Source organism: Lontra canadensis, unplaced genomic scaffold, assembly GCF_010015895.1.
Source record: "Lontra canadensis isolate GAN:19392208 unplaced genomic scaffold, GSC_riverotter_1.0 scaffold7, whole genome shotgun sequence".
In the NCBI taxonomy this organism is placed as follows: domain Eukaryota; kingdom Metazoa; phylum Chordata; class Mammalia; order Carnivora; family Mustelidae; genus Lontra; species Lontra canadensis.
In genome coordinates, this window is record NW_022631001.1 from 31,773,673 (window position 1) to 31,792,960 (window position 19,288).

The 19,288-nt window shown below is 42.0% G+C and overlaps 1 protein-coding gene across 5 annotated transcripts in view; it reads right to left on the reverse strand.

Annotated features, from left to right (window-relative positions):
- Nucleotides 1–6,849: 6,849 nt before the first annotated feature.
- Nucleotides 6,850–19,288, reverse strand: part of STK33 (serine/threonine kinase 33) — a 170,909-nt gene continuing 158,470 nt past the window's right edge. For all 5 annotated transcript variants that reach the window (XM_032853405.1, XM_032853402.1, XM_032853404.1 and 2 more), the window contains one exon: nt 6,850–7,689. In XM_032853405.1, the coding sequence (XP_032709296.1) occupies nt 7,477–7,689 (213 nt within the window). In that variant the 3' untranslated portion in view covers nt 6,850–7,476. The remainder of the gene's footprint in view (nt 7,690–19,288) is intronic.

Sequence of the window (19,288 nt, forward strand, 5' to 3'; positions counted from 1 at the left end):
TGCTAGTAAACTCAAACCAGACTGTCCATAAACTCTGGCTAACAGGAACCTGATGAGCCCCCGGGATAGGGACCAGTGTCCAGGGGACTGGGGGTGGCAGACCACACTTGGAGGCCTGGGTTCATTTTGGAAAAACAGACAGATGCACTAGAACAAAGGCCCAAGAAACATGTCATCTAAGGAGGAGTCCAAGAGCAGCAGAAATGTTTAAACCAGAGAAGGCTTACGAGGCTGTGGGGTCACCTCCAACTCCCGAGGGGCCGTTAGGTGAGAGAAGGAGTTTCAGAGGGACCAGTGAGGAGCAGGTGTCAGTTAACAGGAAGACTTTTCTAGTGAGCCCCCATCCCAGGGAGCGTTTTCTCAGCAGCTGGAGGGGGGAGGTCCTGCTCTCGGGGAGTTGGGCTGAAGGAACCATGCAGACAGTCCAGGGGCCCTGCCTCATGTCCAGAAGCCCTCGTGAACAACTCCCTATAACCCTGGCTCTCTCTTCATAGCCTTTCCCCTCCTCGCCAGCCACAGTGACCCACTCTGCCCTTTAAATCTACCTCAAGAAGCCATTTCCACTTCAAAGTCCGAAAGCATTTCAACTTAGGATGACCAATCCCTGACTAGGCCTTCCTCGGTGGCTGAAACCACCATCAGTCTGGTTACTGAAGCCGAAACGCCTTCTTGGTCCCCTGCCCAGTTTTCTTCATGCTCCACATCTCATCCCTCACTGGATCCTATCAATCTATCTCGAAAGCGTATTCTACCTCCACCCATTCCTCCCCATCTTCTCTGCTACCATCTTACTCAATGTCCCTTAACCAATCTCCCTGCTTCTCTTTTTGTTCTCCTTGGAGTCATTTGTTCCACCTGTGACAGGGTGAACCTTTAATCAGATGTCATTCCTCAGCTGGAAACCTGTCAGGGGTTCCCTGTTGTGTTTAGAATAAATGGGTTCCCCCACCACCACCACCAAGGCCCTGCAGGGCCTGACCCCAGCCCCTCCCTCCTTCCCCCACCGTCCTGGCCTTTGGTCAAGGTCCTTGAGTCTACCCAGCTCTGCCTGGGTTCCCTCTGCCTAAAGCTTCCCTTCCTTTAGCCTTCAAGCCTCCTCAGAAAGGCTCCCAAGAAGGCTCCTAACTTGTCATGATCTACTTTGGCATTCTATTTACTTCCTTCCTTGTGCTAATCACAGTACATAATTATTTTACATATTTGTGTAGCTCGCGATCATCTGTCCCACACCGAGACTGCAAGCTCCTCAAAGACAAAGACCTTGACTGTCTCTTACCTTCTCGTGTCCAGTGCCTATCACTGTGCCTGGCAATAGCCGAGGGTCAATCAATAAATATTTCTGGAACGGACAACTGAGTCTCTCAATCCAATTCCGTTTAGTGAACATTCTTTGTGCGACTCCTGGTCCTTGCTGCAGAGAGTGGTGCTGGTCACCCTGGAGACATCAGCACTGGCCGGCCTGCTGTCCTCCTCCAGGCAAGCAGAGCGTACCACAGGCAAGACATCCCGCCAAGCTTCCAGACTGGCGGGGGTGGGGGGTAATGGGGCTCAGACAAGGCCCCGTGGCTGAAGCATCAAGGTTCCAAGACGAAGTTCCCACTGATGGGGCGAAGGGGGTTAAGCCAACCGAGTAACTCTTCCAGAGGGAAGACGCTCTTGTAAAAGATCACCCGCGTCAGTGGGCTTTGGGAGGAAGCCTTTCTTCCAAAGTTCCAGGGCAGCACCCAGGACAGGACCTGCCTCTCTCCTCCTGGGACCAAGTGGAGCACAGCCGGCTGAGAGACTGCTGCCGGGGCAGGAGGCGCCAACCTTGGCTGCTGGGCTTCTTTCCAGAGCAGAGGTTTCCCTCATCTTGCACCAGAGCATGGGCCTGAGCCTCTGGAAACAGTCTGTGCTCCCTAAACCAGGTGCTGGCAGCGTGACGAGGGAAACAGAAGCTTAAAGTGGTCAGGATGGCAGAAACTACAAGTTCGCGCGAGAGGCAGGCGGAGCAGTGCACCTGCGCGGACTTCGGCACCTGTTGCAGCGGCGCAGCCGCGCCGGCTACCTGGTGACGCCGTGTGAGAAACGGAACCGTGATCGAGAGCCCTAACCCCGCAGCTTTAAGGTGCTGTGGGAGCTAAAGCTTCCGGCCCCGGAGAGCATCGGCTTTTCACGTCTGTGCAGACAGGGCTGTCCGGACGCCCATGAGGCCTCTTTTCTCTCTTGGGTCTCAAAACATTTCAGAGGTTTCCAAAGACTGTTCCTGACAATGACCAAAGCATTTAGAATTCATTTTTTGTCACGCAGAGTCCTTCAGAATGCAGCCCTCTGTGGTATGGTGTGGTTGCACCTTACTCAAATTCACCAAGACACAAAATAACCCTACTCCATTTCGAAACTTCGACCCCAAACTTGCCAACACGACTACTCTAGGCTTTTGCTGGGAAGTGCTCATGAGCCGCTGGCTTTTTGCAGCTCTGAGATTGAACTTGACAGCAGCCTCTGCCTCTGCCTAAACTCCCAAGACCTTGAGAGGCATGTAGTGCAACGGTGACATACCCATACCCGTCGGCTGGGTTCAAAACTCTGTTCTGCTACTTCTGAGCTGTGTGACCTTGGACAAGTTTCTTAACCTCTCTGTGCCTTAATGTACTCCTCTCTAGAGACAACAGTACCAAAGTCACAGGTTGCTGTAAGGATTAAAATAATCTTCTAAGTAAAATACTTAGAAGATTGTCTGGCATGTGCTAAGTGCTTTGTGAATGTTGCTGCTCGTTTATGTCATTACCTAAAGATGGGCTTTTGTTAAAAGACAAGATCCCATCCATTAATATGGCTCAAAGTCCATCTTCTAAGACGACTCTGATTTCTAGTATACTCAGTGTAAACCAATGCCTGGACCAGGAAATATTAGTTGCCACCTCCATGTGAGGCTTTTTTCCTCAGGGTCTGGGGAAGGTGTTCTTTTGGTTCGTCTTCCACCAGCCTTGGCCCCAGGGTCAGACTGCAGATGCCAACACTCAGACCTTGCACTTGCCCTGGGGAGGGAGAGGACTTCCTGTGGCAATGGGAAAAATCTCTTCTAAATGACACCGTGGTGTCATGATCTTGTTGGCGGAGCCTGTTGTGGGTGAGAGGTCAAAGACTATGTGTCCGACCCCCAAGGGCAGGGAGCTCAGTGCAATGTCTGTATTAGCACCAGGGGTATGAATGAGTTGAAGAGGTTGCAGAACCGTTAGGAGAGGGGGACGAGGCGGTAATGGTCCGTGGCCCTGTCCTCTGGGCCAGGCTGGAAACTGTTGCATGTTTTGGGGAGGAAGTCCTCTGAGGTCTTCACATTGGGTTCACTGCATCCACCTAACATGCCTGACGGCTGCTCCACAGACTTGAGGGCAATGCAAAGAACCAGCACAGAGGAAACAGTCAAGCTGATTATACGGAGGAAGGAAGCCACAAAAATTCAAGACAGACACTGAATATGGCCTTCCTTTGAAGAACAAAAGCCAAGAAAATTGGCTCACCAATGAGAATTAAGTGATAACAATGTAATGCACAGAAATCAAAACCAATTCTAAGCCAACTCTCTCAGAAAAATACAGGATCCTGGAGAGTAAAACTGAAGTAGGGGAGACCTTTGAAGAGTGAACATTTTACTTTAAAATGCTTTGTAAAGTGACTTGAGCTCTGGCAGAGATGAAAGGCGTGGCCCTGGGGGAAGGCTTGTCCTCCAGTTGCATGCGCTTCCTGGCCACGCTGGTTCCCCTGGAAGCGTCTGCCCGGGGGCCTCCAGTTCAGTTGGGAGACAGCGAGGATGGCTGCGTCCCAGGCCAGAGGTCCCGTGGTTGTTGCAAGTGCTGCTTCCCTTAGGGTCCGCGAGCCACGATTGGAATGTAAACCTAGATGTGAACCTTAGGGGTGTAGACAATTTCCGATTCAGTAGCGTCATGCAAGATTTATCTTGCTCTGTCTAGGTTTGACCCTGGGAAATCTCTGCCATCCCCTCCCTCGACCCCCAGGGACCACCCAGGTGCACCATGAGCTTCAGGAAGAACTCAGCTAGGCTTCTCACTCTGCACTTGACTGCTATGCGGTAGAAGCCTGGCAGCCACAGACAGCACGGTCCCAGGTCAAAGGGCAAGGAAAGACAGAACTGGAAAGGAGAGGGTCTGGATCACTCTGGGTCCCAGGGAAAGACCTATGGTACACTCAAATGGGATCTTCGGGAGTTTCACAAAGAGATCATTTGTAAAGGGACTGGGAGAGTTAGGGGACCCACAGAGCAGGACACAGTACCGGGGGCAATAACCCCTCCTCCCTGCCAGTAGGATCCCACAGCGAGAGAATACGGTGAATTTCCAGCAGCTCCGCACAGAAGGCCCCAGGGAATCAGCGACTGGCCCAGGGCTCTCCCGCCTTCTGATGTCCTGTGGGGGCCTCCCACTGACAGAAGCCCAGGGAGACCACAAATGCGGTCCCTGGAGATGGAGCTCTCAGAGCGGAGAGGGCAGAGCAGGGCAGAGCTGCTCAGAGGGGCAGATGGAAAACAGCCAGCCAAGGGGCATTTCCCAGAGGCCACAGCTTCTTGGTCTCCAGCCAAGTGCAACCATTATAGGACACAACCTCCCCGGCCAATTTCAAAGCTCTGCTTACTGCTGGGAATGCATGTTTGAACAAAGCCTTTATTCTCTCTATTCCAACAGCAGGGCTGGAATTTAAAAAGCTTCATTTTCAAGACTGGCTGCTTTTGATGTGTCTAACCTGGAACTTACAATTTGGAGTCAAATAGAATTATTTAAACAAAGCAGTTCAGTGATAAGCACAACGTATTTTGGTCTTTTTCTCCTTTCCCCTCGAATAGCATTGCGATTCAAAAGGCAAGGGCTGTCCTGTGGCCACCAGTGCATCCTCGCTGAGCAGCCCCCCCCACCCCGGTCTTCATCTCTTTTTGGCTTGGGTCTTCATCACACATCAGGGTGTGTCTGGACATGGGCTGTGGAGGGCAGGCTCTCCCTCAGCCGGGCCTGGGGCCAGCGCTCTGCAGCCTAGCCCTCCTCTGATGCCTGCTCCCGGTTTGGCAGAACTATGTGGCTGGTGTCCGGTGTTCTTGAGTAATTATATTTTCTTTCTGTTCCTGTCCCCCCACCTATCTCCCTTGCTCCTCTGATTTAAGCCCTTTTCTGATAGCATCTTTTATTCTCCCCAGCTGAACTTCTACTCAGCCCCAAGCCTATGATTATCAATTTTATCTCCTGTCTTGACTTATCTGCTATTCAAGTCTCAGTGCGATCAGCGTTTGCATGCCTCGGCAAGGATGCCTGCTCTGTCTTGTCCTAGTGTCCCCCTGGGTCATGCAAAGCCCATCCCTCCGTGCAATGCCCCAGAGCTCACGGTGATGGCTAGCAGTGCCTTGGATTTGGCCTATTGATCACCGAAAACCATTCTGCAATAGAAGAAGCTGCTTTTTTTCCACAGCCATGAAAGTAAATGAAGAGAGTGAGGCCACAAAACCCCAGATTGTAAAGAGGTACAACAGTTGAGGGGGAAAGCTCAAACGTGGCCAGTCCTGGGTGTTCCATACAAATAAGTAACAAATCAAAATTATGTTAAAATGTCCGTTTGAAAGAGTGAGCTAAGCTTCTATCAAAATGATTCTACGTAAATAAAATGAAGGTCTAGACAGATGAGAGCTGACAGAATGATTTTATGGCAGGAAGGATGGCTGGCCTGGCTTGGTGCTGGGGAGAGAAAAGGTGCAGACACAATAACAAGTTATTAATTGACATCACCTTTCACTTGGTGCTTAGTTCTGGACCTTTGGCCAAGCGTATCGAGCAGAATCACTAACTCAAGACCAAAGAGAAAGGTGGACAGAAATTTGGAGAATATTAAATTTAACATCAAACTTCTCTAGCACGTGATACAAAAGACTACACTACAAAAGTAAGAGTATTTTAGATACAGGGACTATTCCATTTTCAGATACAGGGGATAAGAAGAATCAAAGCCACTGTCGCAGTTGGCTTTTCGGCAAGGAGACCAGCAGGCAGCTCTTACCGCTGCCTTCGGGAGGACTACTATGGAAGGGAAATCTCCACTTAGCTAATGAGGCCGGGCTTCTCAGCAGGTAAGTAGAACATACTCCTCGAAGACTGGCTCACTAAACCCTGAGAGAAGGCGTAAAGCTCAGGAGATGCCTTATGGGCTCCTGATAGGACTGGAGGTAATAACCAGTAAGGGTGAAAGACCTGGAAAGAGCCATGCCAACTCCAGTTTTAAAATACAGTCTAGACCATTTAAAGCAAGTGCACTGTAGCTGGTGGATCCCCCACCCCGAGGAAGCACACAGAGAAGGCTCTAACCAAGCCACTCAGCCAGGGCTAATAACACAGGCAAGTGGGCCTTTGCCCTGTTCACCAGTACAACAGTGTTGCCCACATTAATCCCGAGAAGTACTTCTATTACTGCCCCCACCCCTGCCCCTGAGTGGATTTAGATGCAACTAGTGTGTACTCAGCAGGCCTGCTGTGCATCATTTGGGAGGTCTAAGACAACTCCATGGCGTGAGGTGGGCTGCAACTAAGTTATTACTTTATGGAGGGGAAAGTAAATGCAAATTGCTTCCTTGGAATTTGTTTGGAGGGCCCTCTTTACCCAATTTGACCTCGAATGGCTAAGTTATTTGCCCAGGTGGAAAGGAAATACTCAGTAACACCCAGGGTAACGATGTATTTTCCCCCATACCCAGCTTCATGACCTCCCCGCAAAGCTATGTGCCTACCTTTGCAGAAGCAGGCCAAACTCTTAATTTGCACAAGGGCTTCAAGGACCTTATTCTATCCACCTCTTGTTAACATACAAACTAACGTGCATGGGTAACATCTGTTTTTTTATTGAGTCAATCAATATATTGGGAATTTAGCAGCAAGTTAATGGCAAGCAGTTACAAAATCTCCTATTTTTCTACATTTAAAATAAGTTGTCTTAAATACTCTATAGCAACCTAAAAATCACAAGAACACATGTGAATGGCTGAAGCGCTTCTGCTGGTATATGCCGATGGCAAGTTTATTAGTGATTTCCTAACAAAATCTTCTAGTGCCAAGTGCACATAATTATTCAGAACCTCCATTGCCATATTTGGCTCTCATTTTCTCCTACAAATAATTGTGCCTAAATATAAGAATCTGAAGTGAAACTGAGCAGGCATGCCCACCGCCTTGCTTTGGGGGTCTGTGCTCCTCTAAACAACTCTTGAAAACCTCTTGGGTTGATTTCAGTCGCAGCCCCCCATCAAGCCTGGGGCCGGTGGGCCTTTCACATCAGGCTGCCGGGGTTACCTAGCTTTGTGTTTCAGCTGGCGCAGACCCATGGCAGGGCTCAGTGGGGCTAAAAGGCTCAAAGCTCAACATAGTCCTGTCCTCTCCCCTCCCATCTCCTTGTCTTAGCGCCAGAAAGAGCAGCTCTGTGTTTGTACTACACATCGGTGAAGAACACTTAGACTTTCTTTTTGGTTCTGGGCAGGGCATTGGATTTAGCAATGTACTTGGTTGCCCTTGCTTGGCTTGAAGACATGGGGGATTTCTCTGGTTCTCCCTTGAATCCTGCCGGAAGGTGTCTGCTAGATGTGGAACTTGTATACTTCGTGTCCAAGTTGTCCACCTTTTCCTTCTTATAGGTCACAGGAAATTTCTTTTCATAAGCAGTGGACTGCAAATAAAAGAAAAGGCCCGGGTTACTTTTCAGACAGGAAGCAACAGTCACCAGTTCAAAGAAGCAAGGGATGACAAAGTTGCCCAGCGTCTGCAAGTAGGAACGCTCTCCAGAGGGGACACGTAAACTAATCACACTGCAAAGCTGTTACTAAATGTCAGAGTAAGTTCCTTTAGCACCTTCAAGAAAAGAGGCTTGTTTAGTGTTTGGTGTAGCGCAGACTAGAGGCACAATTTCATATCCTTTGCCATGCAAAATAAAAGTAAACATCTGGCAATGTTTGCACAAGGAAGTCAGCCAGGACAGAACCATACTCACTGCATCTTGACTAGCTTTCTAGGCCAGCTCTGCCATGCCAGTTCCCGGACTCCGTGGACTGGCTTCTAATCCCAGTCACTCCCCTTGGGCAGGTCCATGGAGCTCTCGGAGTCTCCATACCTCACCGGTCAATGGGGAAATTGCATTTGCCCCTTTACTACGTGGGTTTACTCGGAAATGCATGAAGATAGTGGCCTTCAAAGTGCTTCTTTAAAGGACAAACTAGGTAGAAGGGATCTCAATAGGCAATTGTGTTTTCGCAGATCACCTCACCCCCTGGCAGAGGAAATGGTCTTTGATTCTGCTGTCATGAGGGAAGCAGAGTCCATTTTGACCTTAGACCCATTTTAGAAGTGATCACTTCTGAAATGAAGGCGAGCACGAGTTCTGAGAGAGCAGAGAATGTCTTAGGAGAGGGGGACACAGCAGGGTGGGGAATGAGACACGGGAGAGTAGGTACAGTAGGCCTCACATAACGCACAACGGTCTGGAAAGGGTTCATACATCTAACACTCTGGTGAATGCAGTTATTCTACATAGGAGTTAATAATCAGGTTAGCAATTTTCAAAGGATGTGAAAAGATTACAGGTAACACACTACAAATAAACCTAGTTTCTTTGACCACTCGGGCTCTTATGATACCAGTGGCTATGTTTTATATATGGTAGTAGGCACTTAATACAGATTTGCCTGATGAACAAGTGACCTCCCAGGGCTCCAGCAGAACTTCAGGTCATTTATGGTTTTAGTAGCTATATTTAGAGAAGGAGAAAATTCACCTGATGTTGTGCTGTATGGCAAACAGACCATCACTCATGTATGGCTTCGTAACAGCGTATGCTAATTCTTGAGCTCGTGTTATTTGTACTTGAAAAATTAATTTGTCTACATTTGGAAATGTAAAAAAAGTTCTTTTCTCCATAGATTTTGTTTCCAACAAAATTTCTAGGTTGCTTCTCTGTGTATCCTTTCATGAAATAGAAAACACTGAAAATGCATTAGCATTCGGCAATCCAGCCTACCCTCTCGCTGAGAACACCCACGTGCAGCAATGGGGTGAGAGTCAACTCCCCCTATGTTCCCATGTCCAGTGGAGAGAAGCTGCTTTGTTGTGTGCAGCACTGATCCCTGAGACAGGAAACCTATCTTGGAAATTTCAATTCATGAAAGTTTAATTCACTTGACATACAAATCCTATTAAAAGGTGAATCTCAGTGTAACCTTCTCCCTTTTGACATTTCCACCTTTGGAACTATCATCCAAATAGTCGAGGAAATGTTTTTCAACATGTCTATTACAACTACTGCTCTCTAGAGTGTAGGAACAGAGACCCTGGCATTTTCTTTTTAATGTGTGCATATTCATATCTGGCTTAACACTTCCATTCTTCTCCATAGTTCCATTCGTTAATGGACTTGGGTTGCTAAATGAGACTAGGAGTTGCATCACCAGGAAGAAATACTCAGAAACAGTCTCTGTGGGTGGGGGTAGTGATGTAGATTAGTTCTTCCAAAATGACTAGAGGCTCTGGTATTTTCTTTTTGGATAAGATATCTTAAGATAATCCTCAGAATTTTCTGGCAAAGGGGAAGGGAAGAGGAACCTAGACCAAAATGTTTGCTTGCTTTGGTGCAGAAATATTTCTCAATTTCATGCTAGTGCAAGATGAGAAAATGATATTCCTCAGCTACATTTCTTTATTTATTCATATCTAATTTTAGTGATGTATTTTTTAAAATAGGTGGCACACCCCCATGATTTAATATTCACAGTGTTAAAAATCTCCTCCCTGCCCCCCAGTTAACTCAGCTCTGACCCACATCAAAGACAACCAATATTATCAATTTACAGAGTACATTTCCAGAGAGAGGTCATGCATCTTCGAGCAAATATGAAGTGGAACCAAACTGAATTGGTAGGCATTTCTACAGGTCAAAAACAGCTCAATAATGGCAATTTCATATGGTTCAGTCTAATCCATATATTGACATGCTTCCCCCCCCTTTTTTTTAACACAAAAGGTAGCCCACTGTAAGCCCTCTTTTACTGTCTTGATTTTTTTCAACTAAATGATTATCTTGAGGATCCTTTCATGTCCATATATAAAAAGGATGTTCTTCTTTTTTGGCTATGCAGTCTTCTCTTGTTTGAAGGGACTACAATTTATTTAGCTGGTCCCTTCACAGTGGGCATTCAGGTTGTTTCCAATCTTTTCCTAGTACAAATAGTGCTGCTGTGAATAATCTTGTACTTGTGTCATTTTGTGGGTATGTAAGTATGTCTACAAGATGGATATTTTAGAAGTGAGACTCCTGGGTCAAAATGTATACGGATTTGTAATTTTGAAAGCTACTGCCATGTTGCCTTCCACTGCAACTGTACCAACTTAGACTCTTACCAGCAACATATGAGTGTTTGTTTCCTTATTTCTGTCTCAATTTTAATACGTATTAAAAGCAATATAGTCAGCTATAGTTTAATTGAACTCCAAGTTGGCTTGAAACTGGTTGCACTGGTACAAATGTCCATATTTGTTCCTCTACTCTCTGGTAACATCAATGCAGATCTACTCACCTTTATGCAAATGTTTATTGCAAATGCTTAGAAGCTTCTGTGTATACGTGCGTACCCTGTGTTTCGTGTGTGTGTGTGTGTGTGTGTGCACATGTACACTTTACCATTTCTCTTTGCTAATTTGTAATTGCATTAAATTTAGGATGCCACTGTTTAGGAATCAGAATTATAAGAGTTTTCCTGAAGACTCTAAGTCTCCTCTATTAAATATCACCCTACTGAAACTGTGCTCTGATGCTAATAAAACACGTATGCAGGCTGGCCCTCATGGTGTCGGGCAGATTGAGCTGTAGCTTTTGTCACCAAAAGCCAAGCCTCTCATCTCCTTGAATGCAAATGGCCAAGGCAAATTCCAGCTTCCAGGCTTTTCTCTAGGAATGTAAACAAATCTTAATGTTTCAGGGATTTCCTTTGGAGGTTACAGGTTATCTAAATTTTAGGTTTCTCTTTCTCCACTCTCCTACTTGAGGGGAATCCTCGGGGATCTACGCTGTCACTGATGCAATTTTACAGTTTTCTAAGTAACATGACAGAAAAATGAAAAGTGAAATTGCCAAGGCTATAAGAATTACTAAGATCTTCCAGGTCATAAAAGGCAAATAGAAGGTGAGGATCTCCCGTAAGACTGCACAAAGGGGGAGGAAGATGAGAGGGGAACTTCAATATTCAGTTCTGGGGGGAAAGAGTCCAAATGATCATTATGAGATTGTTGGCCATCATTATCAGTCTAAGAAAGGATCTACAAATCACTGTAGATCATTCTCTTCAGATGCTGGTGTAACATACTGTTGCACAGTGATCAAGAAAACCTGACTATCATCAGAAAGCACCTTAGAAACAAAGAAAAAATCCTTCTATCCTTATATAAAATCATAAAGAATTCATACCTGAAACACTGCAATCAGCTTGAACAGAGATAAAGGAACCAGAGAAGGTTTACAGACAGGTTACTAATATGATTAATGGATGGAGGTTTCTTTACAAGAGAGCTCTTCAGTCTAGAAATACAAAGAATAGAGGACATATGTAATCACACTCGGTAGAATGCAGAGGGGACAGAGCTCGGCTCTGTGGAGCTAGACGGTGTCTCTGAGCGCTGCAATCAAGATGGTTACACCAGGGGCTGGCGCAAGCAGCATCTCAATTGTTCTTCATCCTTGACAGACTCTTACCACTTGGGACGGCTGAAGAATATTCAGTCCTCCTAGAGGCGGGATGATGGAAAAGATGACCTTACAAGTTCCCTCCAGTTCCATCTCTTAGTAATTCAGCACCCTTGGCCTGATTTCTCCAGCTCATATTATTAATCTTGGAAAGGGGCTCCATGTGTGCAAGGGGAGATATGTAACAAGAAAATTGGGCTAAATATACGTATTTCATTATTCACTGGCATAACTTTAACCTGATGAACTCATCTGGTGATAATGGATGCAAAACCTGTAAGCTCTAGGCATATCCCTGCAAGTTAATACCAGTACATGATTACTAGAAACTGTTACCATTTCTCTGAATTTTGAGTAAAATACATGCTATTTAAGTAAAGTGGTTTATCACCATAGCAACCATTTCTAGAGTCACACATTCAAATTATAGGCCTGCACAAGGTCCAAGTGACAGAACATTCTGATACAAGTTTTCAGCTCCAGTTCTGCTCACAATGGTCACCCACTTTCTCTCACATTCCTGTGGTTTTCAGAAGGAAGAAGGAAGGGAAAGAAAAAACCAAAGGGACAAAGAGTAATTAACTTCCAAATATATAGATTTCTTTTATAAGGCTACCTACATAAATAGCTGGGCCTTGTAGAGAGTTAATGAAAATAAAATCTAACTTGCAAATTAGAGAGATATAAATTTCTCTTTTCTTTTTTAGTTAAAGTACAATTTACATACAGTAGATTGTACAAATCTCAAGTGTACAGTTTGATGAGTTTTGATAAACAGACCTGTATAACCAACACCCCAATCAAGAAATAGAACAACTCCCCGACAAATTTCCCAGGGGTCACATCCCACTCAACTCCCTCCCAACCTGAGGCTGCCAGTGTTCTGATATTTGTCAACATAATTACTTCTCTAATTCTCTAAAACTTTGTGTAAACAAAACATACAGTGTATACTCTTCTGTCTGACTTTCTTTGCTTAACATTATTAAAATGAAATTTGTATTAAGATTCTAAAAAAAGAAATTTTTATTGAGATAATTATAGAGTCTCATGGTATTACCACATATGTCTTGAGATTCACCAATCAGTGAATCACCAATTGTAGTTTATTCCTTTTTATTATCAAGTAATATTCCATTGTATGGATATACCACAATTTGTTTATCCATTCTTCTATTAATGGATATTTGGGCTCTTTCCAGTTTGGAGCTCTTTATATATAAAGCTGCTATAAATATATTCTACAAGTCCTTTTTTGAACTCAAATTTGGGATTTCTGGATAAAAAATGGTAAGTAAATGTTTAAGTAACTGCCTGACTGTATTCCAAAGAATCTGTACCATTTTGCAATCTACAAACAATACAGGAAAATTCCACTTGCTCTAATATTTGCTAAAATATGAACTTGTCTTTTTAAATTTTGGCCATTCTAGAAAGGATATAGTGATATATCATTGTAGCTTTTCCTGTTATCATTTGCATTTTCCTGATAACTACTGATGTTGCACATTTTTTCATATGTTGACTATTAGTATATTTTCCTATCTGAAATGTCTGTTCAAATCTTATGCATATTTTAAAAGTGGAGTTGCCTTATTATTATTGAGTTGTAAGAACTGTCTCAATATTTTCTAAACAAGTCCTTTGTTAGATGGGTCTATTGAAATTTTTTTCTCCCCTGTCTGTGGCTTGTCTATTCTGTTTCTTAAAATGCTTTAGATAAGAAAATGCATGTACTTTGAAGAACTTTCTAGTTGTAGCTGGTTGGAAGATATTCTCCTAAGTTTTCTCCTATGAGCATTACAGTTTAGCTTTTAGATTTAGGTCTACTACCATTTCAAACTAATTTTTGTGTACAGTGTAAGCTCGGGGCGTCAAAGTTCCTTTTTCTGCATATAGATATCTTATTAGTTCAGCACTATTTATTGGGGGAAAAACCCTATCTTTCCCCCTATTGAATGGCTTTGAAATCTCTGTCAAAAATCAACTGACTACCTAAGTGGCGACCAATTCTAGATTGTATTTTGTTTCCTCAATACAATACCACATTGTATTAATTACTGTAGCTATATTGTAAGTGCTGAAATCACATCATGTAAGTTCTCCAACTTTGTTCTTTTGAGTGATTTTTGGGTATTCTAGTTCTTATGTATTTCCAAACAAATTTTAGAAGCATCTTGTCAATTTCTAACAGGAAAGCAAAGCTCTCAATTTCAATTGAGATTGCTTTAAAGTTATAAGTCAGTTTGGGGAGAATTGACCTCTTAACAGTATCAAAGCTTCCAGTCCATAAATATGGTATTTCTTTCAAAATATTTTAGTCTTCTTCAATTTCAATGTGTTGTCAGATTTGATATAAATATTTTACATATATTTTGTAAGAGTTACAACTAAATATTTTACATTTTGTGATGTTTTATTTTTTTTTAAGATTTTATTTATTTATTTAACAGAGAGAGATCACACAAGTAGGCAGAGAGGCAGGCAGAGATGGGGAAGCAAGCTCCTTGCTGAGCAGAGAGCCCAATGCGGGGCTCAATCTCAGGACCCTAAGATCATGACCTGAGCCAAAGGCAGAGGCCTAACCTGCTGAGCCACCCAGGTGCCCCACATTTTCTGATGTCTTAAATGGTATTTTAATATTCTGTTTTCTAATTATTCATTGCTAGTATATAAAAATATATTTTATTTTTGTATATAGATCTTACACACTGAAAACTGTTTAATTCACATTTTGTAGATTCCAGGGGATTTTTTTGTGCACAGTCATGTCATCTGCAAATAGAGATAGCTTTATGCTTCTCTTCCAACTATATAATTTTTTTTTTATGTGTCTTGTTGCATAGGCTAAGATCTCTAGTACAATATTAAAGAGAACTACAAAGGGGCATCTTTGCCTTTCACCTACCTTCAGTTGGAAAGTGTCCAATATGTCACCATTAGGAATGAAAATAGTTTTGGGGTGTCTGTGTGGTTCAGTTGATTGAGCATCTGAATCTTGATGTTGGCTCAGGTCATGATATCATGGGTCATGAGATTGAGCCCCACATCAGTCTCCTCACTCAGCAGGGTGTCTGCTTGAAAATTCTCTCTCTGTCCCCACCCCCACTTTCTCCTTCCCTCTCTCTCCCTCAAACAAATAAATAAATCTTTTAAAAAAAGAATGATATTAGCTTTAGAGATTTTTTAAATAAAAAAAAATCCCTTAATATGTAAAAGAAGTTACCATCAGTTCCTAGTTTACTACTCATGTTTGAGTGTTGAATTTCATCAAATTTTTTTTCCCATATGGTTTTTCTCCTTTACTTATTAATGGGGTGAATTATATTGGTTGATTTTTGTATGTTAATCCAAATAGACATCCCTGGAATATGTGTATACCTGTATACTTGATCAAGAATGTGCTCTCTCTTTTTGTATATTTCTGGATTCAGTTTGCTAATACTGAGTTTGGGATTTTTATATCTATTTATGAGAGATGTTGGCTAACAATTTTCTTTTCTTATAATATCCCTGTCATATTTTGGTGTTAAAGTTATGCTTCCTTTATAAATGTGTTGGGAAATAGTCTCAGGAGTTTGTGTAACAAGCTTTCTCGTCTGCAAATACTTAAAGGAATTAACCAGTGAAGAAATTTGAGACTGAAATTTTCTTTACTGGAAGTTTTTAATTAGAGATTCAATTTTTGAAGTAAATATAAAATTATCCAGATTTTGTATTTTTGTATATCTGCTTTGATTTTTTTTTAAAGAAATCTGACCATTTCATATAAATATTCTAGTTTATTGGGACTAAATCATTCACAATATCCTCTTGTGTGAAGGGTGCTTTAATTTGCTATTCTCTTCCTAGCTTTTTGAGATGAAAGCTTAGATTCATTATTATTGCTATTATTTCAAGAAGTCAATATTATTTTACATTTATTCACATATTTACCCTTGCTGTTGCCCTTCATACCTTCCTGTAGTCAGGATTTCCATCTGGGATCATTTTTTTTTAACCTGGAGAATGTTCTTTTGGTATTTCTTATAATTAAGACATGCTGGTTACATATTCTCTCATCTTTTACATACTTGAAAATATTTTTTATTCTATCTTGATTTTTGAAGAAAATTATCACGAGATATAGAATTCCAAGTTGGCAGGTTTTTTTAGTTTTGTTTCATTTTCCACTTGGCATTTTAACAATGTGACTCCATTGTCTTCTGGCTTCCATTATTTCTGTTATATATCAAATGTTGCTTCTTCAATGGCAATGTGTTCCTCACCACCACTCTCCCAACCTTGTACACTTACAATCTTCTCTCTCTAGTTTAAAGAATTAGAGGACTGAATTTAGAGCAACCACAGACACAATAAAGTAATGAGGGAATCCCTTAAAGGAGATAGCCAGAGAAGGGGCACCCTAAATTCTGCCCAGCAAAAGAGAAATGAACTGACCTAAGATTTGAACTGTTGACTAAGAGACAATTTGCAATTTGTACTCAACCAACTACTTCCCTGACAAAACAGAAACATCAATGCTTTTTGGAGGAACACAGTCAAATCCAGAGTCAGCACAACATAACATTTCCAGTGTCTGAGATACAATCCCAAACTACTCAACAGAAATAATAATTAATAGAGACAGATCCTGAGGTGACCCAGATGTTGGAATTAGCAAACAAGGATTTTAAAGCAGTTATCATTACTATTACCAGTAATATAAAGGAAAATATTCTTTTAGGAATATAGGAAATCTCTGAAGAGAACTAGAAATAATAAAACAGGATCAAATGGAAATTTTAGAATACCTAAAATAAAATATTCACCAGGTAGATTTAACAGAGAAATGGAGACTGAATCAAACTGAAGAGAAATGATACCATATGGAAAACTGGATTTCAGAAAAGAAAAAAAAAATCAGAAATGGTAAATACCTTGGTATATATAACAGACAAAATGTCCTCTTAATTTCTTGGAAATATATATGGCTATTTAAAGCAAAAATTAAAACATTGCTTTGTGGGGTTTGTAATTATGTAGCTATAATATATAATACATGTGACAGTTGTAGCCTAAATGCAGGATAAGAGATGAATAGACCCAAATTAATATATGTAGAATTAAAGCAATATTTGTTATAACCCAACCCAATGGGTTGGTTCTCCATAGGGAAAAGATACATAGCATAGCCTAACAGCTATAGTCCCTAAGGGGAGCTGAGCAAATGCCAGGCTTGGAAGAGGAGGAAAATGATTTGAAAGGATTCACTAATACTTCCCTTCAGCTATGGAAGCCTGGCTAAGCTCGTGGTGCAAACTAAGCCTACACAGAAGGTTCTAGTGGGAATAGTAGGGACAAAATCCTATGAATCCAAACTAGCAAATGGCATTATAAAAAGCATGGGTCAAAAACAACATGTCAGGATTCATGTTAGCCCAATTATTTGTACCTATATTAGTCATCTATTGCTGCAGTTACCTTACAGTGCTTGGGAGGTCCCCCAAGTCACTCCCAGGTTCATGATTCACTAAGAGGACTCAAAGGACTCAGCACATAGTTGTATTCACTGCTACAATTTATTACAGACTGAAGTTAGCAAAGGTAAGAGGCACTTAAGGTGAAGTCCAGCAGAAACCAGGCTCAAGCTTCCAAGGGTCCTTTCTCAAGAGTCACATGGAGTGTACTTAATTACCCCAGCAATGAGCTGTAACCACACATGTCAAATGTTGCCAACCACAGAAGGTCTTAGAGATGGAACCCTGGGTTTTTTTGGGAACTGGTCATGTTGGTAGTCTCTGCCCAGCACCTACCAAAATCCTGGACCCCCAGAAGAAAAGCAGGTTGCAGCATAAACCGTATTGTCTGCGCAGTTTTGGAAGAATGGGCCATTCTTAATCAGATAATGATAGCTACCAAATTCAAGTTCTCAGAAGCCACCCAAAGGCCAACCTTGTAAGCAGGCCTTTCCAAGGTGACCAGCTTAGGTCTGCTATGTTAACTCCTTTCTGTACAACTACATAACAAATGACTATAAAAGGCTCAGTAGCTGTAGGGGTTGGCTAGACAAGAGTTCAGGTTTTGTCTGGGATTGAGGTCTGTTCCACAGATCTTCATAATTTCAGGAACTGTGGCTCCCCACAGGCATGTTCTTCTCAAAGCAGGTAGCAGAAATATAAGAGAGCAAGCTAAATCACATGAATGCTACTCATATCTTACCTTTTAACATTCTATCAGCCAAAGTAAGTCATCTAGTTAAAACCAACATTAGTGGGATGAGAAAATATCCTTTGTTTACTCTAGTAGGGAGAACTGCAATGTCACATGGCAAAGGTTGTGAATGTACAAATCCCTTACAGAGAGGGGTTAAATAATTGGGAAAAATAATCTAATCTATCACAGTACGCTAGGGACCTCAAAAAACTCAGAGAGCAAATGAGGTTGGAAGCATCACCTCATCACCTTTGAAAATGATATTTCTTGGTTTGTTCATACCCAAAAGGAGATATGCCCAAAGGAGTCTTGAAACTGGCAGGGGAAAAAAAAAAGTGCAATTTTTGTAATATTCTATGCAAGTTCGTTAGCAATATAATAATAGAAGCAATAAAGGCTAACATTACAAAGTGCTTACCATGTCAAGAGTGTCACATGCATCATTTCACTTAATCCCTGGTTGATACCATCATTATTCCCATTTTACAGATGAGGAACAGAAGGCCAAGAGGTTTGTACAAGGTCATAAAGTTTATAAGCAGTGAAGCCAGGATTTGAATACATGCAGCCTGGATCTGGAGCGTGTGCTTTTAACCATTATATTTTAAGTGCATGCCAGATTGCAAGGTTTCAATATTGGACTACAAAAGTATGCCAAAGTTGTGGAAGTACCACCAAATTTGCACACAATTCACATGGGCTCAGAAAGCTAAGGTTTAATTTGTCAAGAGAAGAAAATTTTTATCCTACTCAACGAAAATACCAAGAAAACCTGACTCTTTCTCATAGAAATGTATCAACATACCACAGTTCAACTGTTTAAATTCAATGTTATTTAAATTCAAACGTTTCTTGTCTTTGAAGAACTGCTACATGAATACATTTCATTGATCAAAATAACTTTTCAAAGTTTCTAAGCAACCTTGAATTTCTACTTTCTATACAAAAGTATCTGCTTCATGTACCATCTCCTGTGACACTGTAAAGGCCATGTTTTCAGTGGAGAAAAATGATCACAAAAGGAAACGATCAGAAAAATTTTCCATTTTCACTAAATAAGTACATTCAAGACTGTATTTGATAAATAATTTAACAATGATAAAGTATCTCTTTTATGATGCAAGAATTCCATAATGTAAATATACATCTGGAATTTTTAGTCCCTCTCTCCATGGTTATGTGGAAATGCATTTTAATTACCAGACATTCATTTCTCAGTTGTTTTCTGAGCTTAATAAATAATGAAAGTATTGTACTACTTATAAGAAATCACTAAGGACATAATGTTAAAAGGCATGTTCTTGAAATAAGCAATGGTCTGCCAAGCATCTCATTTGAAGATGAG